This window comes from Aquarana catesbeiana, linkage group LG02 (genome assembly GCF_042186555.1).
Source record: "Aquarana catesbeiana isolate 2022-GZ linkage group LG02, ASM4218655v1, whole genome shotgun sequence".
Taxonomy (NCBI): domain Eukaryota; kingdom Metazoa; phylum Chordata; class Amphibia; order Anura; family Ranidae; genus Aquarana; species Aquarana catesbeiana.
In genome coordinates, this window is record NC_133325.1 from 454,012,474 (window position 1) to 454,029,404 (window position 16,931).

At 41.2% G+C, this 16,931-nt stretch overlaps 1 protein-coding gene across 2 annotated transcripts in view; it reads left to right on the top strand.

Annotated features, from left to right (window-relative positions):
• The window catches only part of ADPRS (ADP-ribosylserine hydrolase), a 23,855-nt gene extending 7,239 nt beyond the window's left edge, over positions 1-16,616 (top strand). The window contains exons 2-6 of one of the 2 annotated variants that reach the window (XM_073615601.1): positions 3,357-3,450; positions 4,245-4,452; positions 9,478-9,659; positions 13,064-13,164; positions 16,135-16,616. In XM_073615601.1, coding sequence (XP_073471702.1) covers positions 3,357-3,450; positions 4,245-4,452; positions 9,478-9,659; positions 13,064-13,164; positions 16,135-16,433 — 884 coding nt within the window. In that variant the 3' untranslated portion in view covers positions 16,434-16,616. Of the gene's footprint in view, positions 1-3,353; positions 3,451-4,244; positions 4,453-9,477; positions 9,660-13,063; positions 13,165-16,134 lie in introns of both variants that reach the window. The other variant, XM_073615600.1, reaches the window with a different exon arrangement.
• The last annotated feature ends 315 nt before the right edge of the window (positions 16,617-16,931 follow it).

Genomic DNA, 16,931 nt, shown 5'->3' on the forward strand with positions numbered 1-16,931 from the left:
CAGAGACTGCGGACATGCTACAGGAGATGGTCAGAGACTGCGGACAATAATGCAGAGTTGTGGTGTGATGAAGGCACATAGAAGACAATTCTATAATATGGACTTGTGTTGGGTTATGTAGATCAGCTGAATGGTGATTGTGACACAACCTGACAGATGGTCAGACTGGTAAAAGAAAGCAAAACACAGTGTGTGTCACCCCAGCACCATACTGGGAATAATAAGAGCAGAACTTTGTGTTTTTATTTCTGATAATCTAATGGTGTCCTGTGTCCCCTCCTGAGCTGTCATCACATTCAGAAAGACTTCACACCATTCCTCCTCCTGTCTATATTGCTCCTCCATACAGCCAATTCCCCTGCAGTGACAATGACATTACTCATCACAGGTGACACCTCAGATTCCACTACATGCCCGGACTTCTCCCTGTGTCCCCGGATCACAGCTCCCCTCTCCCCCTCTGTACCTGCATGCTGCTTTGCTGGTGCTGGTGGCAGCCTGTAATGAGCAGGGCGATCTGCCTGCTCACCATCTCCGCCCAATCTCCATTCCAGCCGCCGGTGTTCTCGCATCTCACGTCTCCTGAGGACAGCAGGGGATTCTCCCGGGAGAGCGCTCCGTGCGTAAAGCTGTTACTTAGTGTGTGTATATGCCGCTCATGTGACTCCCGGCCCGCCTCTCTCCTCTCTTCTCTCCTTTTGTCAGCCCCGCCCGCATCTCTTCTGACCTGATCGCTCCAGTCAGTGGGCGGGGCTGACATCGGGAGAGACGTGAGAGGAGAGAGGCGGGCCGGGAGTCACATGAGCGGCATATACACACACTAAGTAACAGCTTTATGCACTGAGCGCTCTCCCGGGAGGGGCGGGGCAAGAAATCGATTTTACCGGTCGCATGCATCGATGCCGCATCGGGGACACCCGAATCGCGATGCATCGGTGCAGCGATTAATTTCAGCACCCCTACTTTCTACTCCTCACCTGGTTGCCGCCACACACGCTTGACACCATCTGAACCAAATAAGTTTATCTTGGTCTCATCAGAATACAGGACATGGTTCCAGTAATCCATGTCCTTAGTCTGCTTGTCTTCAGCAAACTGTTTGCCGGCTTTCTTGTGCATCATCTTTAGAAGAGGTTCCCTTCTGGGACGACAGCCATGCAGACCAATTTGACGCTGTGTGTGGCGTATGGTCTGAGCACTGACAGGCTGACCCCCCCCCCCCCCCCCCAACCCTTCAACCTCTGCAGCAATGCTGGCAGCACTCATACGTCTATTTCCCAAAGACAACTTCTGGATATGACACTGAGCATGTGCACTCAACTTCTTTGGTCGACCGTGGCGAGGCCTGTTCTGAGTGGAACCTGTCCTGTTAAACCGCTGTATGGTCTTGGCCACCGTGCTGCAGCTCAGCCTCAGGGTCTTGGCAATCCTCCTATATCCTAGGCCAGTGATGGCGAACCTTGGCACCCCAGATGTTTTGGAACTACATTTCCCATGATGCTCATCTACTCTACGTGAGCATCATGGGAAATGTAGTTCCAAAACATCTGGGGTGCCAAGGTTCGCCATCATTATGACGTAGAGTTCTTTTTTTTTTTTTTTTTTCAGATCCTCCGAGTTCTTTGCCATGTTGAACTTCCAGTGACCAGTATGAGAGAGTGAGAGCGATAACACCAAATTTAACACACCTGCTCCCCATTCACACCTGAGACCTTGTAACACTAACTAGTCACATGACACCGGGGAGGGAAAATGGCTAATTGGGCCAAATTTGGACATTTTCACTTAGTGTGTACTCACTTGTGTTGCCAGTGGTTTAGACATTAATGTCTGTGTGTTGAGTTATTTTGAGGGGACAGCAAATTTACACTGTTATACAAGCTATACGCTCACTACTTTACATTGTAGCAAAGTGTCATTTCTTAAGTCTTGTCACATGAAAAGATGATAAAATATGTATAAAAATGTGAGGGGTGTACTCACTTTTGTGGGATACCGTACATTGTATCGTCCTCTCCTTGCAGGAGATGAAGCTATAAATAAAAAAATAAAAAACATAGAAAAAATAAGGAAAAAAATAACAAGATCAAGGTTTGCTAGGGTTAAGGTCAAGTTAACAGTCAGCGTATGTTGGGTAGTATTCGTGCCAGTGTCAGCGGGTTTTGGGCAGGATAAAATAAAAAGAAAAATATGCACCATTGTTTCTGGGCTGTACTATGGATACAAACAACAACGAAGGCCCCTTTCACACCGGGGTGGTAGGGGGCGTCGGCGGTAAAACAGCGCTATTTTTAGCGCTGTTTTATCGCGGTATTCGGCCGCTAGCAGTGTGGTTTTAACCCCCCCGCTGGCGGCCGAAAAAGGGTTAAATCCACTCATATAGCGCGGCTATAGCCGCGGTATTACCGCGGTATAGCCGCGCTGTCCCATTGATTTCAATGGGTAGGAGCGGTGAATACACCGCTCCTTCACCGCTCCAAAGATGCGGCTGACAGGAGATTTTTTTTTCTTCTCCTGCCAGCGCACCGCTTCAGTGTGAAAGCCCTCGGGCTTTCACAATGAACAAACAGCGGAGGCTGTTTTGGAGCGGTTTGCAGGCGGTATTTTTAGTAGTTGTGATGATATGTACAGTTTTTTATGGACACATGTTAAAGTTGTAAAATTGCACTTAGGCATTAACATTTGTTTTACCCTTAGGCGGGAAGGAGTTAAAAGGCTAATTTCACCTTTAGTAACATGTTACACCCATGTTTAGGGTGTAACATATAACATGTTGCTATGCACCAGTCCCCCCACCCTCCCTGTGACAGTAGGCTGGGGTTCTTAATCCCGCACCCGCTGTTACAATGTAAAAAATAGCGTGACTGTGCTGGGCTCTGCCCACACAGCAATCTGTAAATGAATGGGCTACAAGTCTGGTCTGTCAGCGCTGCAGATAGCTTGTAGTTCTCAGTGAACTGCAGAGGCACCAGTGAGTGCCCCTTGTAGTACATTAACCCTACCTACAGCTTTCAAACAGAAAGCTTGTACAGAGGTACGGGCAGAAAACTGGAGGCAGTGTCTGCAGGAGCCTGACATTGCACCTGTGATCTGCTAATCATGGGTGCAATTCTCTTCAGGCTCCTGAGAATTTTTATTTATTTTTTATAAATGCACATTTATTTTTACTTGCAAAAACTTGTTATATTTTTTTTTAAAGGTGAACTTTGGCCTTTCAACTGAACCTTTTGCAACTCCTGCAGTATCTACAGTAAAATAACTTATTTTACTGGCATTTTTAAAGACCTTGGCTGTAACTATGATTTGGGCTTATAATTTCCATTTTTTTTCTTTCTTCTATGTGTTCATATTAGAAGTTCTAACATACACAGATGACACAGCGATGACCAGATCAATGGTACAGTCATTTCTGGAAAACAAGGAATTTGATGCAAAGGATTTAGCTGACAGGTATAGTAACAATTATTTTTGAGCTGTTATGCTTATCCAGTGGCTTTGGTACTTTGAGTCACTTGCCTAAATAAAGGAAGAGGTAAGCAATGATGATATATTTTTTTGGCACAGGCTTACTCTCAATCCCCCATGAGCCACAAAACTGGAGAAATCCCTTTTTTGTTTTGGGTTAAACTTGAAAGTGAATCCGTCACTGTGTGAAACATAACCAGATTTCCCCTTCCTACTGGGTGTGCTAGGCTTTGCCTATAGCCACATAGCCCTGAAGTAGCCCAATGCCGTTTGATTTCTGGAGTTAAGGAGAGTCAGATCTCTGGGAATGCAAGGTGCTGTGGGATATGCCTTGTGATTTCCATAGAAGGATGGTGAGGTTGGCCAGTCACTTGATTTGACTCTGAATTGAAATTTGACCTTGGCATTTTCTGGACTTTGTGGTCCAAACAGTAGGCATTTCTTGTGCAAGAAAAATCTGTTTACAGACACTCCTTATACCTTGAACATATACAATTTGTTTGATTTTCCTAATTGTTCTTAAATCTGAGTTACAATCTGTGAAGGGGAAGAGGGTGTTTAAAAGAAATTAAACCAGACTTAAATGTGTTTAAAGGGTTTGCTCTATTAAGACGGACTCCTTTAAATTGCAGTGGGGCTAGAAAGTCTGCAAATTGAGGAGTTAACATAGATGGAAGTTTTTGTTTTCTGGATAATCATTTTAAGATTTTTACTGTTGGTGTGTGTATATAGAATACTTAAGTGTTCCTTCCTTTTTTTTTTTTTTTTTTATTCTACAGATTTACCAAGGAGTACTTCAGTGATCCAGGCCGTGGATATGGCGCAGGGGTCACCCAGGTGTTTGAGAAGCTTTACAGTGGAGAATACAGCGACATCTTTACTCCAGCCAAGGAGCAGTTTAATGAGAAGGGTTCCTATGGAAATGGAGCAGCAATGAGAGCCATGGCCATTCCTCTGGCATTTCCCAATATTGCTGATGTTATAGAGGTTATTTTTATTATACGAAAAAAAATTATTAAATGAGCTTTTACTGATTATAGCAATTCATGGTAAAATGTAAAGGACCGTATTTATCTGCTAGGTACTACCTATAACTTAGAAGTATGCTTTGAGCTAGATAAAAGATATCTGATTCCTTGCTTTAGCTGTTACAAAACAAAAAAAAGAGCTGGATTTGATGTGAGATTATAATTTAAAGTATTACTAAACCCTGCGTTCACTATATCTGGTCTTACACAGGACGTGAAAATGCAATAGTTTTATTAAATATAAACGGCTAAATACCTTTTACTCATCAGCAGTACATAGCAGTCTTGTGACTTCTATCAGTGTCTGGGTAAAGCTTGTAGGAGGAGTTTTCATTCTCCCCTCATTGTCTCTTGAGGCTGCAGGACCCCTGACCTTCTGTCTGGACAGTACTGATTGGCCCTGTGCTGATCACATGCACTCTTCCAAGAAAAAAAAAAATCTCTCTAGCAATACACACTAAACTGAGCATTTGCAGCTTGCCCCCAAGGCTCTGTTCTATCAGGAGATGGTTTGGGGGCTGTGGAAGAAGGGGAAGATCGGATCAAACAGCCTTTTTACACAATGCAGAGGATTAACCCCTTAGGTTCCACAGTGAGTATAATAAGCATGCTTTACTGCATATACGGACTAATTTTACTGTTGTGGGTTTAGTAACACTTTAGGGCAGGGGACTCAAAATGGTGGCCCTCCAGCTGTTGTGAAAGTACAAGTCCCCTCATGCCTGTGGGAGTCATGCTTGTAACTGTCAGCCTTGCAATGCCTCATGGGACTTGTAATTGCGCAACAGCTGGAGGGCCACCAGTTTGAAACCCCTGCTTTAGGGGCATATTCAATAAATCAGTTGCAAGGTAAAGTGCAGTAGTTGATAACCATTTTTTTTTTATTTTTTATGTTGGATCACTGACTTTTATTGCAACTGCACTATTCTCTTTGCCTTATTGCTTAGTGCAATCTGCGCTAGTGTGTTATCAAAAGTAAATACAGCAGCTGTGCACTAAAACCTAAATACCAGGTCAATCAAAAATGTAAGTCCTAAAAGTGCAGCACTAAAATTACCATGCGCAAAACACCATATATGACATTTCAAAACCTTTGAATTGAACAGAAAATTCAATCAAAATATTATTTAATCCAAACATGTCCTTATGCAAATGTGCAAAACATATTATATTCATAAAGTACATAAATTGATCACTAAAGTGCTCCTTTGCAAACAATTCATGCATGCCAGTGTCCCACACTGAATAGATCGATCCTGACGGCGCAGTGCTCAGACATTCACCGTTGTGACACCTTCACCATAAATCAGATGGGGGCTTACCAGATCACCAGCGATCTTCCTTACTCAGGAAGATCATTCAGTGCTTATTGGGATCTCTGATCCTCAGATGGAAATCCAGAAATGTTGCCCTGCCAGCCTCACTGTGTTCCCCTTATGGTGACAAGATGATCTAGCTCACCGTGTCAGATGGGATGGATAGATGGGATGGGATGGATAGATGATTCCTCAGACTTAAAATAGGTAAAAAAACAGGGAGACTCCTAATAGTGTAATATGGTGGGAAGAAACATGCAGAGCTGTGCTGTGAATAGACCAGCTCTCTGCTTAACTGTCTCTAAGTTACCTCCCCGACACATGTTTTCAGCTGCTTTTATCTCCTGTGTTGGAGAGCTTGCCAGAAGTTATCATGCTGGTAACGGAGGAATGAAGCAGCAAAAAGACACAGGACTTAGGGCTTTGGAGAGAGATATGTAAACACTGCCGATTTTATATATGCCTAGGTCAGATTTCACGAATAGGGTTTACATCCACTTTTTTAAGGAGCTCTTCTGTTTTGTCTTTTTACTTTTCTGCTCTGTAACTGCATATAGTATAGAATGTAGACCCTTCATATAGTGTAAACGTGGTAATGACCACATTATGACACATGTTCTTGTTTGTTTTCAAGTCTTTATCTATGCTGAAAACCCCCCCCCCCCCCTTTTTTTTTTTTTTTTTTTTTTTTTTTTTTTTTTAATTTTTTCCTAGTTTTGGATGGAGTTGGGAAGGATTAGAATTCCTGTCAGGTTTTACCGAAGTTCATAGCTTCCTTTACTTGCTAACTAGCAAAAGGGTGGCCCCGGGGACAGGAAGCGAGGGCAAGTCTCTCTAACAGCAACACAAATGCTTTCCTGTTGCCTATATTGCAGCGTATACATGGTTGGTTGCTCTTCCTTCATCAAACCCCCAGGACCAAACTTTAATGGTCCATGGAACATATCTGCTTCATTATACGCTTTGGGTCATTGTCATGTTGGAAGGTAAACCTTCTTTCCATCAACTTTCTGGCAGAGGGCAGCAGATTTTCCTCAATAATTTGATGGTATTTTGCCCCATACAGTTTTCTTCTATCCTAACAAGTGCTCCAGTCCCTGCTGCAGAGAAACGCCCCCATAACGGGATATTACCACCTCCGTGCTTTACTGAAGGAATGGTGTTATTTGGATGGTGAGCTGTATTGGATTTCCGCCAGACATATTGTTTGGTGTTGAGGCCAAATAAATGAATTCAACGCACCTTGAAGATTCTGAGGCCACATGGAAAATAGTGTTGTGGTCAGATGAGACTAAAATGGAAAAATTTGGCCTTAATAATGTACAAAGAAAAACTGTGGACTGTTGACCCCAAGGCATAGATGGCTTGTGTTTTTTTTTTTCGTTCAACCAGCAGACTGAACGATAAAAACAAACTAATTCCTCCATCCACACAATGTAGGTAGATGGCGGTATCCTCTCTGCTGAGACTTTGGGGTCGATTTACTAAAACTGGAGAGTGCAAAATCTGGTGCAGCTGTGTTTGGTAGCCAATCAGCTTGAAACTTCAGCTTGTTCAATAAAGCTTTGACCGAAAAAAAAAAATGGAAGCTGATTGATTTCTTTTACAAAAGGTTTTATTAATGTTCAGTCAAACAGAGCCAACAATTAGTTATAATATAGAATATTCTTGTACAAACAGGAAAGATGTACATAATCAAGATTCAATGCCTCTCAATATTTAGAACTGTAAAAAGGAAAAAACAAAGAAAAAAAAAAAGAAAATAGTCAAGACAATTCTGGGTTCATGACATAACACAGGAATTATTGCAGAAATGTCTGACCACACAGCTGGGTGCACAAAGACAGGAACCGTATAATATTAAGCCGAGAGCTTGCTTTATAAACAGACGCAAAGAGAGAGAAGATAAAAAAAAGAAATTGCATACATTGTAACCAGCCAAACCAGGGCAGCCCCTGGTGACCAGATAAACATATAAAATAACCAGAAATATAAGAGCAGGAGGAGCGGAAAAGTAGAGGCAGAAAAAGAAAAGCACAGAGAGAAGGGGGGGGGGGGGGGAGAGAAGAGTCCTACGGGGTCCATGATGGAGGATCACTAAAGTGACAGAAAAGTGTTGTCGAATTGAGGGGGCTGAGCGTAGGCAATCCAAGGTGGCCGAACCCGACAGAGTTTTTCATGAGTGTCTGATAATATGGCTGTTAATTTCTCAGAGCTGCATCAGATTTTGAGCTCTTCAGTTTTAGTAAATCAACCCCATTGTATTCAGATAACGGGCACTCTCTGCTCTCAGAATACACCTATCAATGGCTGCAGCCACTAATTGAGAGAATTTTCCCCAAAAAGTCCATTCAACAGAATTCGTTCCTTAGGTCCATTTCTGTCGAGCTGGAGCGGCCGTACGTGAATCTTTATTCGGCTGCTGAACCAGCCGAGTTTGGATCCAAAAAGCAGTTACCTCCCCTCTGATGTCTGTGGCAGGTATTGTACTCTTATCTGTCAGTTTGGTGCATACAAAAAAGGGGAGTAGTCTTTAACCACCACTTAAGCTTTTCCACCTTTATACTGTTTAAGGAACTGGCGCAAAGTTAAATTTCTGCTATGAGCACAGTGATTAGAGAATAACTTTGTCATAACTTGGGCTTTGTTCACATCTATGCAGATGTGAATATGCATGTGATTTTTGTGTCGTGTTTCGGACAGCCCATTTGTTTCAATGCGCTGCCACAGGAGTAAAAATTGCACAAAAGGTGTGCATGACCAACGGTTCCAGGCCAATTCCTACTACACTCACTATCGGGCCTGAGGAAGGGGGAGGCCCTTCCTTCGAAATGCGTTGCCATGACCTGTGAACCGATAACTACATAAAACAACTTTTTAATAAACAACCCCAAGTGTGACAACTTGCTATATTGAACATGCCTCTGTACCCATTCAACTCATACTTTGCAATTAGAATATAGTGTTTCTACTACACCATGTAGAAAAAGGCATCTTTGTTGTCGTGCAATGAATTTACATATTGAAATGTTGAGGTAATTCATATGAGTACCCTCCAGACCTACAGGATTTTCACACACAGTATTTTGTCAAAGTAAGAGGGCATCAGTGAAATGCAGGGCTTAAAAGCAGTTGGTATGGAAAATAACTCTTATTCACTTTTGGTTTGTTTAAAAGAAAATGCTTTTAATTTTATATCTATCTGTTTTAATAAGTGCGAAAATGTACCTGTTTGATCCTACAAGAAATCTCAAAACTGATAAACTTCTCTGCTCTCTGTTTGCTGTGCTGTCATCAGTTACATTTGTTTACAGCGATCTTTGCAGACTACAAAACACATCATGCCTATTTAATGGGAAAGATGTATTGAAGGTTTTTTTTTTTTTTTTTGTATTCCTGTCTTAGGGTGACCATGCTGCTTCTCTGTAGATACAGTACAGTGAATGAGTGCTGTCACCCTAGGACAAAGTGTCGTCAGAATCCTCTAATTGAAAATAAAGGTAGCTGCCGCATCTAAGGACTGGTATGCTGCAATATATAATTTATTTTTCATGGGATTAAATACACTTTAAGCTAAACTTGCCTTTAGAGAAATACAGTTTGCCATTGCCAACACCCTTTTTTAAAAATGGACAGAATTTTTTATGACTTTTTTTTTTTTTTTTCAGTATGCCAAAACCAGTGGAAAACTGACACATGCCTCCTCTTTGGGTTACAATGGGGCAGTCCTGCAGGCACTGGCAGTGCACTATGCTCTGCAGGGAGAGAGTCGGGATTCCTTCCTCAGTAAGCTCCTGGATCACATGGATGAAATAGAAGCTGATGAGAAATCTAAAAGTGATGCAGTGGAGTAAGTCAACCTCCTAAATACTAGGTTCATGCTTGTGTAATTTAGTAAGATATTAACGTGACCATTCTGTAAGATGGTCACTTTATGTTAAGGCAAAGCCATATTTTCTGAGGGTCTTTTTAAATAAGTTCACTTTTGGAAAAAAATACACATTTTGTTGTTGATAAAAAATAAAAATAAAAAAAGCGTTTGTTTATTTTTTTGCTTGGGATCTGTAACGCATTGCACCCACGATCAGCAGATCATGGGTGCGTCTGACAAGGCTATACCTAAAGCGATCAACAGCTAGGTGTATGGATGTAACATGTAACCTGGTACAAAAGGTGAACTTATCCTTCAAAGCAGCGGTCCCCAACCTTTTGGGGACCGGCTGCATGGAAGAAAATTGCACTAAGGCCCAGGGATGGGGAGTAAGCGTTTTTTTTTGTTGTTTTTTTTTTCTTCGTGGGCAGTTTGTCAGGGTAATGGCTGGTGTTGACGCTTCAATCATCCCGGCACCATTGTATGGTGTCAGGGTGATTGAAGCATTATGTCTATTATTACATTGTAATATACAATGAAATGGTTCAACTCACCATAATGCGGAATCAGTGAGATCCCTGAGCGTGTGACTTGACACGTTGTCTGCCACCAGATGCAGCTTTTTACTTGCCACGTCTCCTGCCAGTGTCACCAGATGTGGATTGGCACTTGCCATGTCGCCTGCCACCAGATGTGGATTGTCACTTACCATTTCGCCTGCCAGTGCCACCAGATGTGGATTGTCACTTGGCACGTCGCCTGCCACCAGATGTGGATTGTCACTTGCAACGTCCCCTGCCAGTGTCATCAAATCGGAGAGAGACGTCATCGTCTGCTTCTCTCATCCTCCCACACGCTTCTCTCATCCACCATTGTTTAAGCGGCGCTTTTCGGCCGCTAGCGGGGTGCTTTTAACCCCAAAGAAGGGATTAAACTCCCGTGTTGCGGCGCTTCTGAATCACTTTTTAGGTGCTCCTGAAGCGCGGGGCGTTTTGGGAGCGCTGTATACAGTGCTCCCTAACCGCCCCAAAGATGCTGCTTGCAGGACTTTTTCTAATGTCCCGCAAGCTCGCCGCCCCAGTGTGAAACCACTCGGTCTTTCCCATTTGGGAGGCAGTTTTCAGGTGGTTTACAGGCGCTATTTCTAGCACTTAAAATGTCTAAAAACTGCTTCAGTGTGAAAGGGATCTAACATTAACCAAAACCTCACACAATGGTTTAGCTAACAAGGTACAGCTGACTCATGGCTAATCCCTTCACGGAGGATCCTTAATTAACCACCTGGATGACTCAGATGTCTCATTGCAGGTCAGACTTGCTGGCTCTAAGCTCAGAAGGTCCAATACACATTATCATGAGTATAAACACAGAACATCTTCAGACAATAGCTGAGTTAATTAGCACAAATAACAATGGGTGAAAGACTCTTAGGAGGCACACTAGACCTATTTGCATAAACACATTATAGCAGACAACCCCAGACAGGTGGCTTGCTGATGATCAGCATCTGCTATGAGTCCCACAGTGTGAAGCTGTATTTGTGGGAAATGTGGCATATAGGCCCTTAACATGGATCCCAGAGTCTGTGTGTCTTGGGGAAACATGGACTTGAATCCAAGGTAACATTACTCCAGGGGTCCCCAGGCATACGCCTCAGAGTAGTGTTCCCTTAAAAGCCAGGACCCATAGTCAGTAGGCAAGAAGCTAGCATTCAGTCCCCTCCAAAAGCCTCTGTCCCGGGTGAGTCTGTCACACTACCTACTAGAGGTCGACCGATATGGGTTTTTCTCTGGCCGATGCCAAAGCCGATATTTAGAAATTGCGGTGGCCGATGGCCGATATATGATGCCGATTTTTTTGGGCCGATATATTAGGCCGATTTCTTCTTTTTTTTTTTTCTTTTTTTTTTTTTTTTCCCTTCATCGCATAAAATCTAACAGTTAGACCCCTTTCACACTGGGGCGTTTTTCAGGCGCTTTTGGGCTAAAAATAGCGCCTGTAAAACGGCTCCCCTGCAGTCTATGTGAAAGCTCGAGTGCTTTCACACTGAGGCGATGCGCTGGCAGGATGTTAAAAAAAAAAGTCCTGCAAGCGGCATCTTTGGAGCGGTGTATACCGCTGCTCCACCACTCCTGCCCATTGAAATGAATGCGCACCGCTGCCGAAGCGCCTGCAAAGCGTTTCGGCAGCAGCGCTTCAGGGGCGCATTTAACCCCTTCTTCGGCCGCTAGCTGGGTTATAAGCACCCCGCTAGCAGCCGAATAGCGCCGCTAAAATGACGGTAAAGCGCCACTAAAACTAACAGCGTTTTACCGTCAACGCATGCCCGCTCCAGTGTGAAAGCAGCATTAAGTAATAAGTGTTACAGAAAATTTTTTATATTTAAACATTTATTAAACAAAACAAACCTCCAATCAGTTCACTTGTATGTATCATTTAGATGAAAAAAAAAATAACTATCTTAAATATTAAATACACAAAAACAGGTAATCAAAACTTTTGGACGAAAAAAAATGGGCTAACTTTACTGCTTTTTTTTTTTTTTTTTTTTTTTTTATTTCATTAGTGTATTTTTTCAAAAAAAATTGCGTTTGAAAGACCGCTGCGCAAATTCCATGTGACATAAAATATTGCAACAACTGCTATTTTATTCCCTAGGGTCTCTGCTAGAAAAAATATATATAATGTTTGGGGGTTCTAAGTGATTTTCTAGCAGAAAATACAGGATTTTTACTTGTAAGCAACAAGTGTCAGAAAAGATTTAGTCTTTAAATGGTTAAACTGAGAACTTCTCCACGGAGTTCAGTCTATTGATAAAAGAACCTGAACGAGATACAATGTATCTTCTTATCAGACTTGGCAGGCTGCCCAGAGGAGGAGAGTAGAAAACTTCAGAAAACTTGCATTGACTTCTATTACAGAAGTCATTTGCAAGTCCCGCTGAAGGTATAATCGGCTTTTTTTATCAGCACAATCGGCTGATGCCGATTAAGTAAAAAAAGCCAAATATCGGCGATATATCGGTCGACCTCTACTACCTACTAAGATGTGTGGAAGACATGAATTGGTGGTTTTGGCAGAACACAGATCTGGGAAGCCCTGTGCTAGATGTACCTTGCATCCATGATAAACAATCCTTTCAATATTAATACTTTTAGTTTTGGGGGATATTCTATGTATTGAATACAGAACTTTTAGTAGATGCACACTTTTTGTAGATTTTTCTTTTTGTAGATTTATTAAATGGAACATAGTGTTTTATAAATACTTTGTAAATTTATTTATTTTTATTTTTTTTGGGAGAAATGTTAAAGATTTAAAGATTCTTTGATCCAATGTCTCGTTTTACATTGCTTGTATAAGAAATGTTTTTATCATTTCAGATTGGAGCTGGGTGAGTTTCCATACCGCAAGAGACTAGAGAAGATTAAAGAATTTTTAGATAAAAGATGTGTGTCACGGGAGGATGTGGTGGATCAGCTGGGTAAGTTGTATAGGTTCATATACTAGAAAAAAAGATCAGGCAATGGGATATTTTGCTATTCAGCACTGTACTACTTTAACTGGCAATTACTTGGTCATGCAACACTGTATTCAAATGAAATTTATATAATTTTTTTCACACAAATGGAGCTTTCTTTTGGTGGTGTTTAGTCACCACTGGGTTTTTTTTAATTTGGGCTATGTAAACAAAAACATTTTTGCAAACAAATAACCTTTCTTCATTAATTTAGGCCAAAATGTATTCTGCTACATTTCTTTAGCATAAATAACCCAAATCAGTGTATCTTATTTAGTCTGTAGAAAAGTTATAGATTCTACAAACTAGGTGTGTGTGAAAATTTGATCAGCCCTGAAGTACTGAAAACCTATCTAACTTCTTGAGGTCCTAAAATGGCAGGACATACTGCGCCTTTGAAAAAGTATTCATATCACTTGAAATATTCACGTTTTTATCATGTTACATCCAAAAACATAAATTCATTTTATTGGGATTTTATGTGACAGACCAACACTAAGTGGCACATAATTGTGAAGTGGAAGGAAAATAACTGGTTTTCAAAATATTTACAAACAAATATGTGAAAAGTGTGGCGTACATTTGTATTCAGCCCCCCTGAGTCAGTACTTTGTAGAACCACCTTTCGCTGCAATTACAGCTGCAAGTCTTTTTGGGGATGTCTTTACCGGCTTTGCACATCTAGAGTAAAATTTTTGCCCATTCTTCTTTGGAAAAAGCTCAAGCTCTGTCAGATTGGATGGAGAGCATCTGAACAGCAATTTTGCAGAGTCGCTGCTGTTTACCTTTTTTCTTTTTTGTCATTTGTAAGTGCGTTTTTTTTCTTCTATATACATTCTAACACATGAACATACTTTGATCTAAACCATTCCTTTGTAGCTCTGGCTGTATGTTTAGGGTTGTTGTCCCGCTGAAAGGTGAACCTCCGCCCCAGTCTTCTTCTAAGATTGCCCTGTATTTGGCTCCATCCATCTTCTTATCAACTCTGACCAGCTTCCCTGTCCCTGCTGAAGAAAATCATTCCCACAACATGATGCTGCCACCACCATGTTTCACGGTGGGCATGGTGTGTTCAGGGTGATGTGCACTGTTAGTTTTCTGCCACATACAAAGTTTTGCTTTTAGGCCAAAATAGTTCAATTTTGGTCTCATCTGACCAGAGCACCTTCTTCCACATGTTTGCTGTGTCCCCCACATGGCTTCTCGCAAACTGCAAACGGGACTTCTTATGGCTTTCTTTCAACAATAGCTTTCTTCTTGCCACTCTTCCATAAAGGCCAGATTTGTGGAGTGCACGACTAATAGTTGTCCTGTGGACACACTCTCCCACCTGAGCTGTGGATCTCTGCAGCTCCTCCAATTACTATGGGCCTCCTTGACTGCTTCTCTGATTATTGCTCTCCTTGTCCAGCCTGTCAGTTTAGGTGGATGGCCATGTCTTGGTAGGTTTGCAGTTGTGCCATACTCTTTTTCCATTTTCAGGTGATGGATTGAACAGTGCTCACTGAGATGTTCAAAGCTTGGGAGATATATATATATATATATATATATATATATATATATATATATATATATATATATATATATATATATATATATATATATATATATATATATATATATATATATATATATATATATATATATATATATATATATATTTTTATAACCTAACCCCACTTTAAACTTCTCCACAACCTTATCACTGACCTGTCTGGTGTGTTCCTTGTCCTTCATGATTCTGTTTGTTTACAAAGGTTCTCTAACAAACCTCTGACGGCTTCACAGAACAGCTGTATTTGTACTGAGATTAAATTACACACAGGTGGACTCTATTTACTAATTAGGTGACCTCCTGAAGGCAATTGGTTCCACTAAATTTTAGTTAAGGGCATCAGAGTAAAGCCTCGTACACACGGTACGATTGTTGGCCAACCAAGCATCTGATTTTTGTCAAAAGGGCGTGTGCCAGGATCTTGTCTTGCATACTAAAGGTACACCATTATCGTGCAACAAACACGAATGTAGTGACGTACTACGAGGAAATTCAGCTCTTGAGCGCCACCCTTTGGGCCCCTTCTGCTAATTTCGTGTTTAGTGAGCATTGTTTCCAAGCATGTGTGTTTTGTACTTTTGACTTTTGTGTACTGACCATACGAAAATCTGACGTCAAACCGTTGTCCACCGAAAATTTACTTGCCTACTACTTACACTTTAAGGGGATTTGTTAGTTTTTTTGTTTTTTTTTTAATCCCCACTAGTATGAAGCAATTTTTACATTTTTCTGTTTAGACCACTCATGTTGCAGGGTTGGAATAATTCCTAGTTCCATTCAAAAGGGGCAAGAGCAGGGTTTTGCACATTTTAATATTTTCAATAAAAATAGGATCATCGGCAGTTCAGTGAGACCACTGACTAGTGCATGTGTCATATTTTAATGCCGTGTGCATTGTGAACACAGATTTTGAATTTGGTTTCTCAAAATAAAATGATACATTTGCGTTTAAAGTATGGAACTATTGGATGTATTCTCTTTTGGTTTCCATCCTGATGACCATTATGACGTTGTTTCTGGTCACCTTGAAGTGCATACTGTATATTCCACTGGAAGATCCACTTAGGGCCAGGGTCAATGTCACTGGTTTCCTAGTGCATTCTCCATCCCTATATACTGAGAATGCTCTCTAGAGTGCGAAAAGGTCAGATCACAGCAGTGTCCTGTGTTTCATCTCTCCATTGAACATCAAAATGGAAGGTCTGCCCCTTTTGTTGTGCTGTACTGGAAACTTTAACACTTAAACAAAAAACTGGCAACTTTTTTTTTTTTTTTTTACACTGAAGACAGTTGTTTAGTAAATGTTTGAATATAGCTGCAGTCGTGATTCTCATTCAGTAAATGCTGAAAACGTAACTGTTTATTGCTGTATCCTCAAGGTAATGGAGTTGCTGCTTTGGAATCTGTTCCCACTGCTATATACTCATTCTTACGCTGCATGGATCCAGTGGAAGACCTTCCCAAGGAATTCAATATTTTACAACGCACTCTTGGTTACTGCTTCTTGCTAGGAGGAGACACTGACACAATAGCTACCATGGCTGGAGCCATTGCAGGTGCTTATCATGGAGACGTACAAGTTCCTAATGAGTGGAAGCTCAGATCTGAAAGTTACGAAGATGCAGAAAAGTGGGCTGAAGAATTGCATCAGATGTACACTTCTCGCCTTCCTTCCTGATTTCATGAAATGTCCCTGAATTTGTTGCATTTCACTGAATTTGATATAAAGCAGAATTAAGACTGTTTCCTGATATTACAATTAACAGTTTGGTTTGATAAAAGTAAGTTTTAACACCTGCTGTGGGTTTTTAAATAAAAAATGTATATATGTTTATTTAGCAATAAATTATCACTGAATTAATCGCTGAAAGCTGGATGTGCAAGTTTAACAGCACAAACTAGACTTTGGCCTGCCAGGGAGTTTGCAGAAGCCTTCATTTTTATGGTGTGCTAGACTTCACCGAAAGAAATAATTAACAACAATGGCTTTAATAAATAACGAGAAGTGTTTCTTTTTTGAAAAAAAAAAAGAAGAGGTTTAATAATTGTTTATACTGCAGAATAATTTGAGTGCTTTGACCTTGGTAATAAGTCTTAAGACCTGTTTATTGGCTACAGTTTCAGCTTTTTGGCTGCCCTTTAGTAAGCAGCACGCACAGTGTGCAGAAGATATATG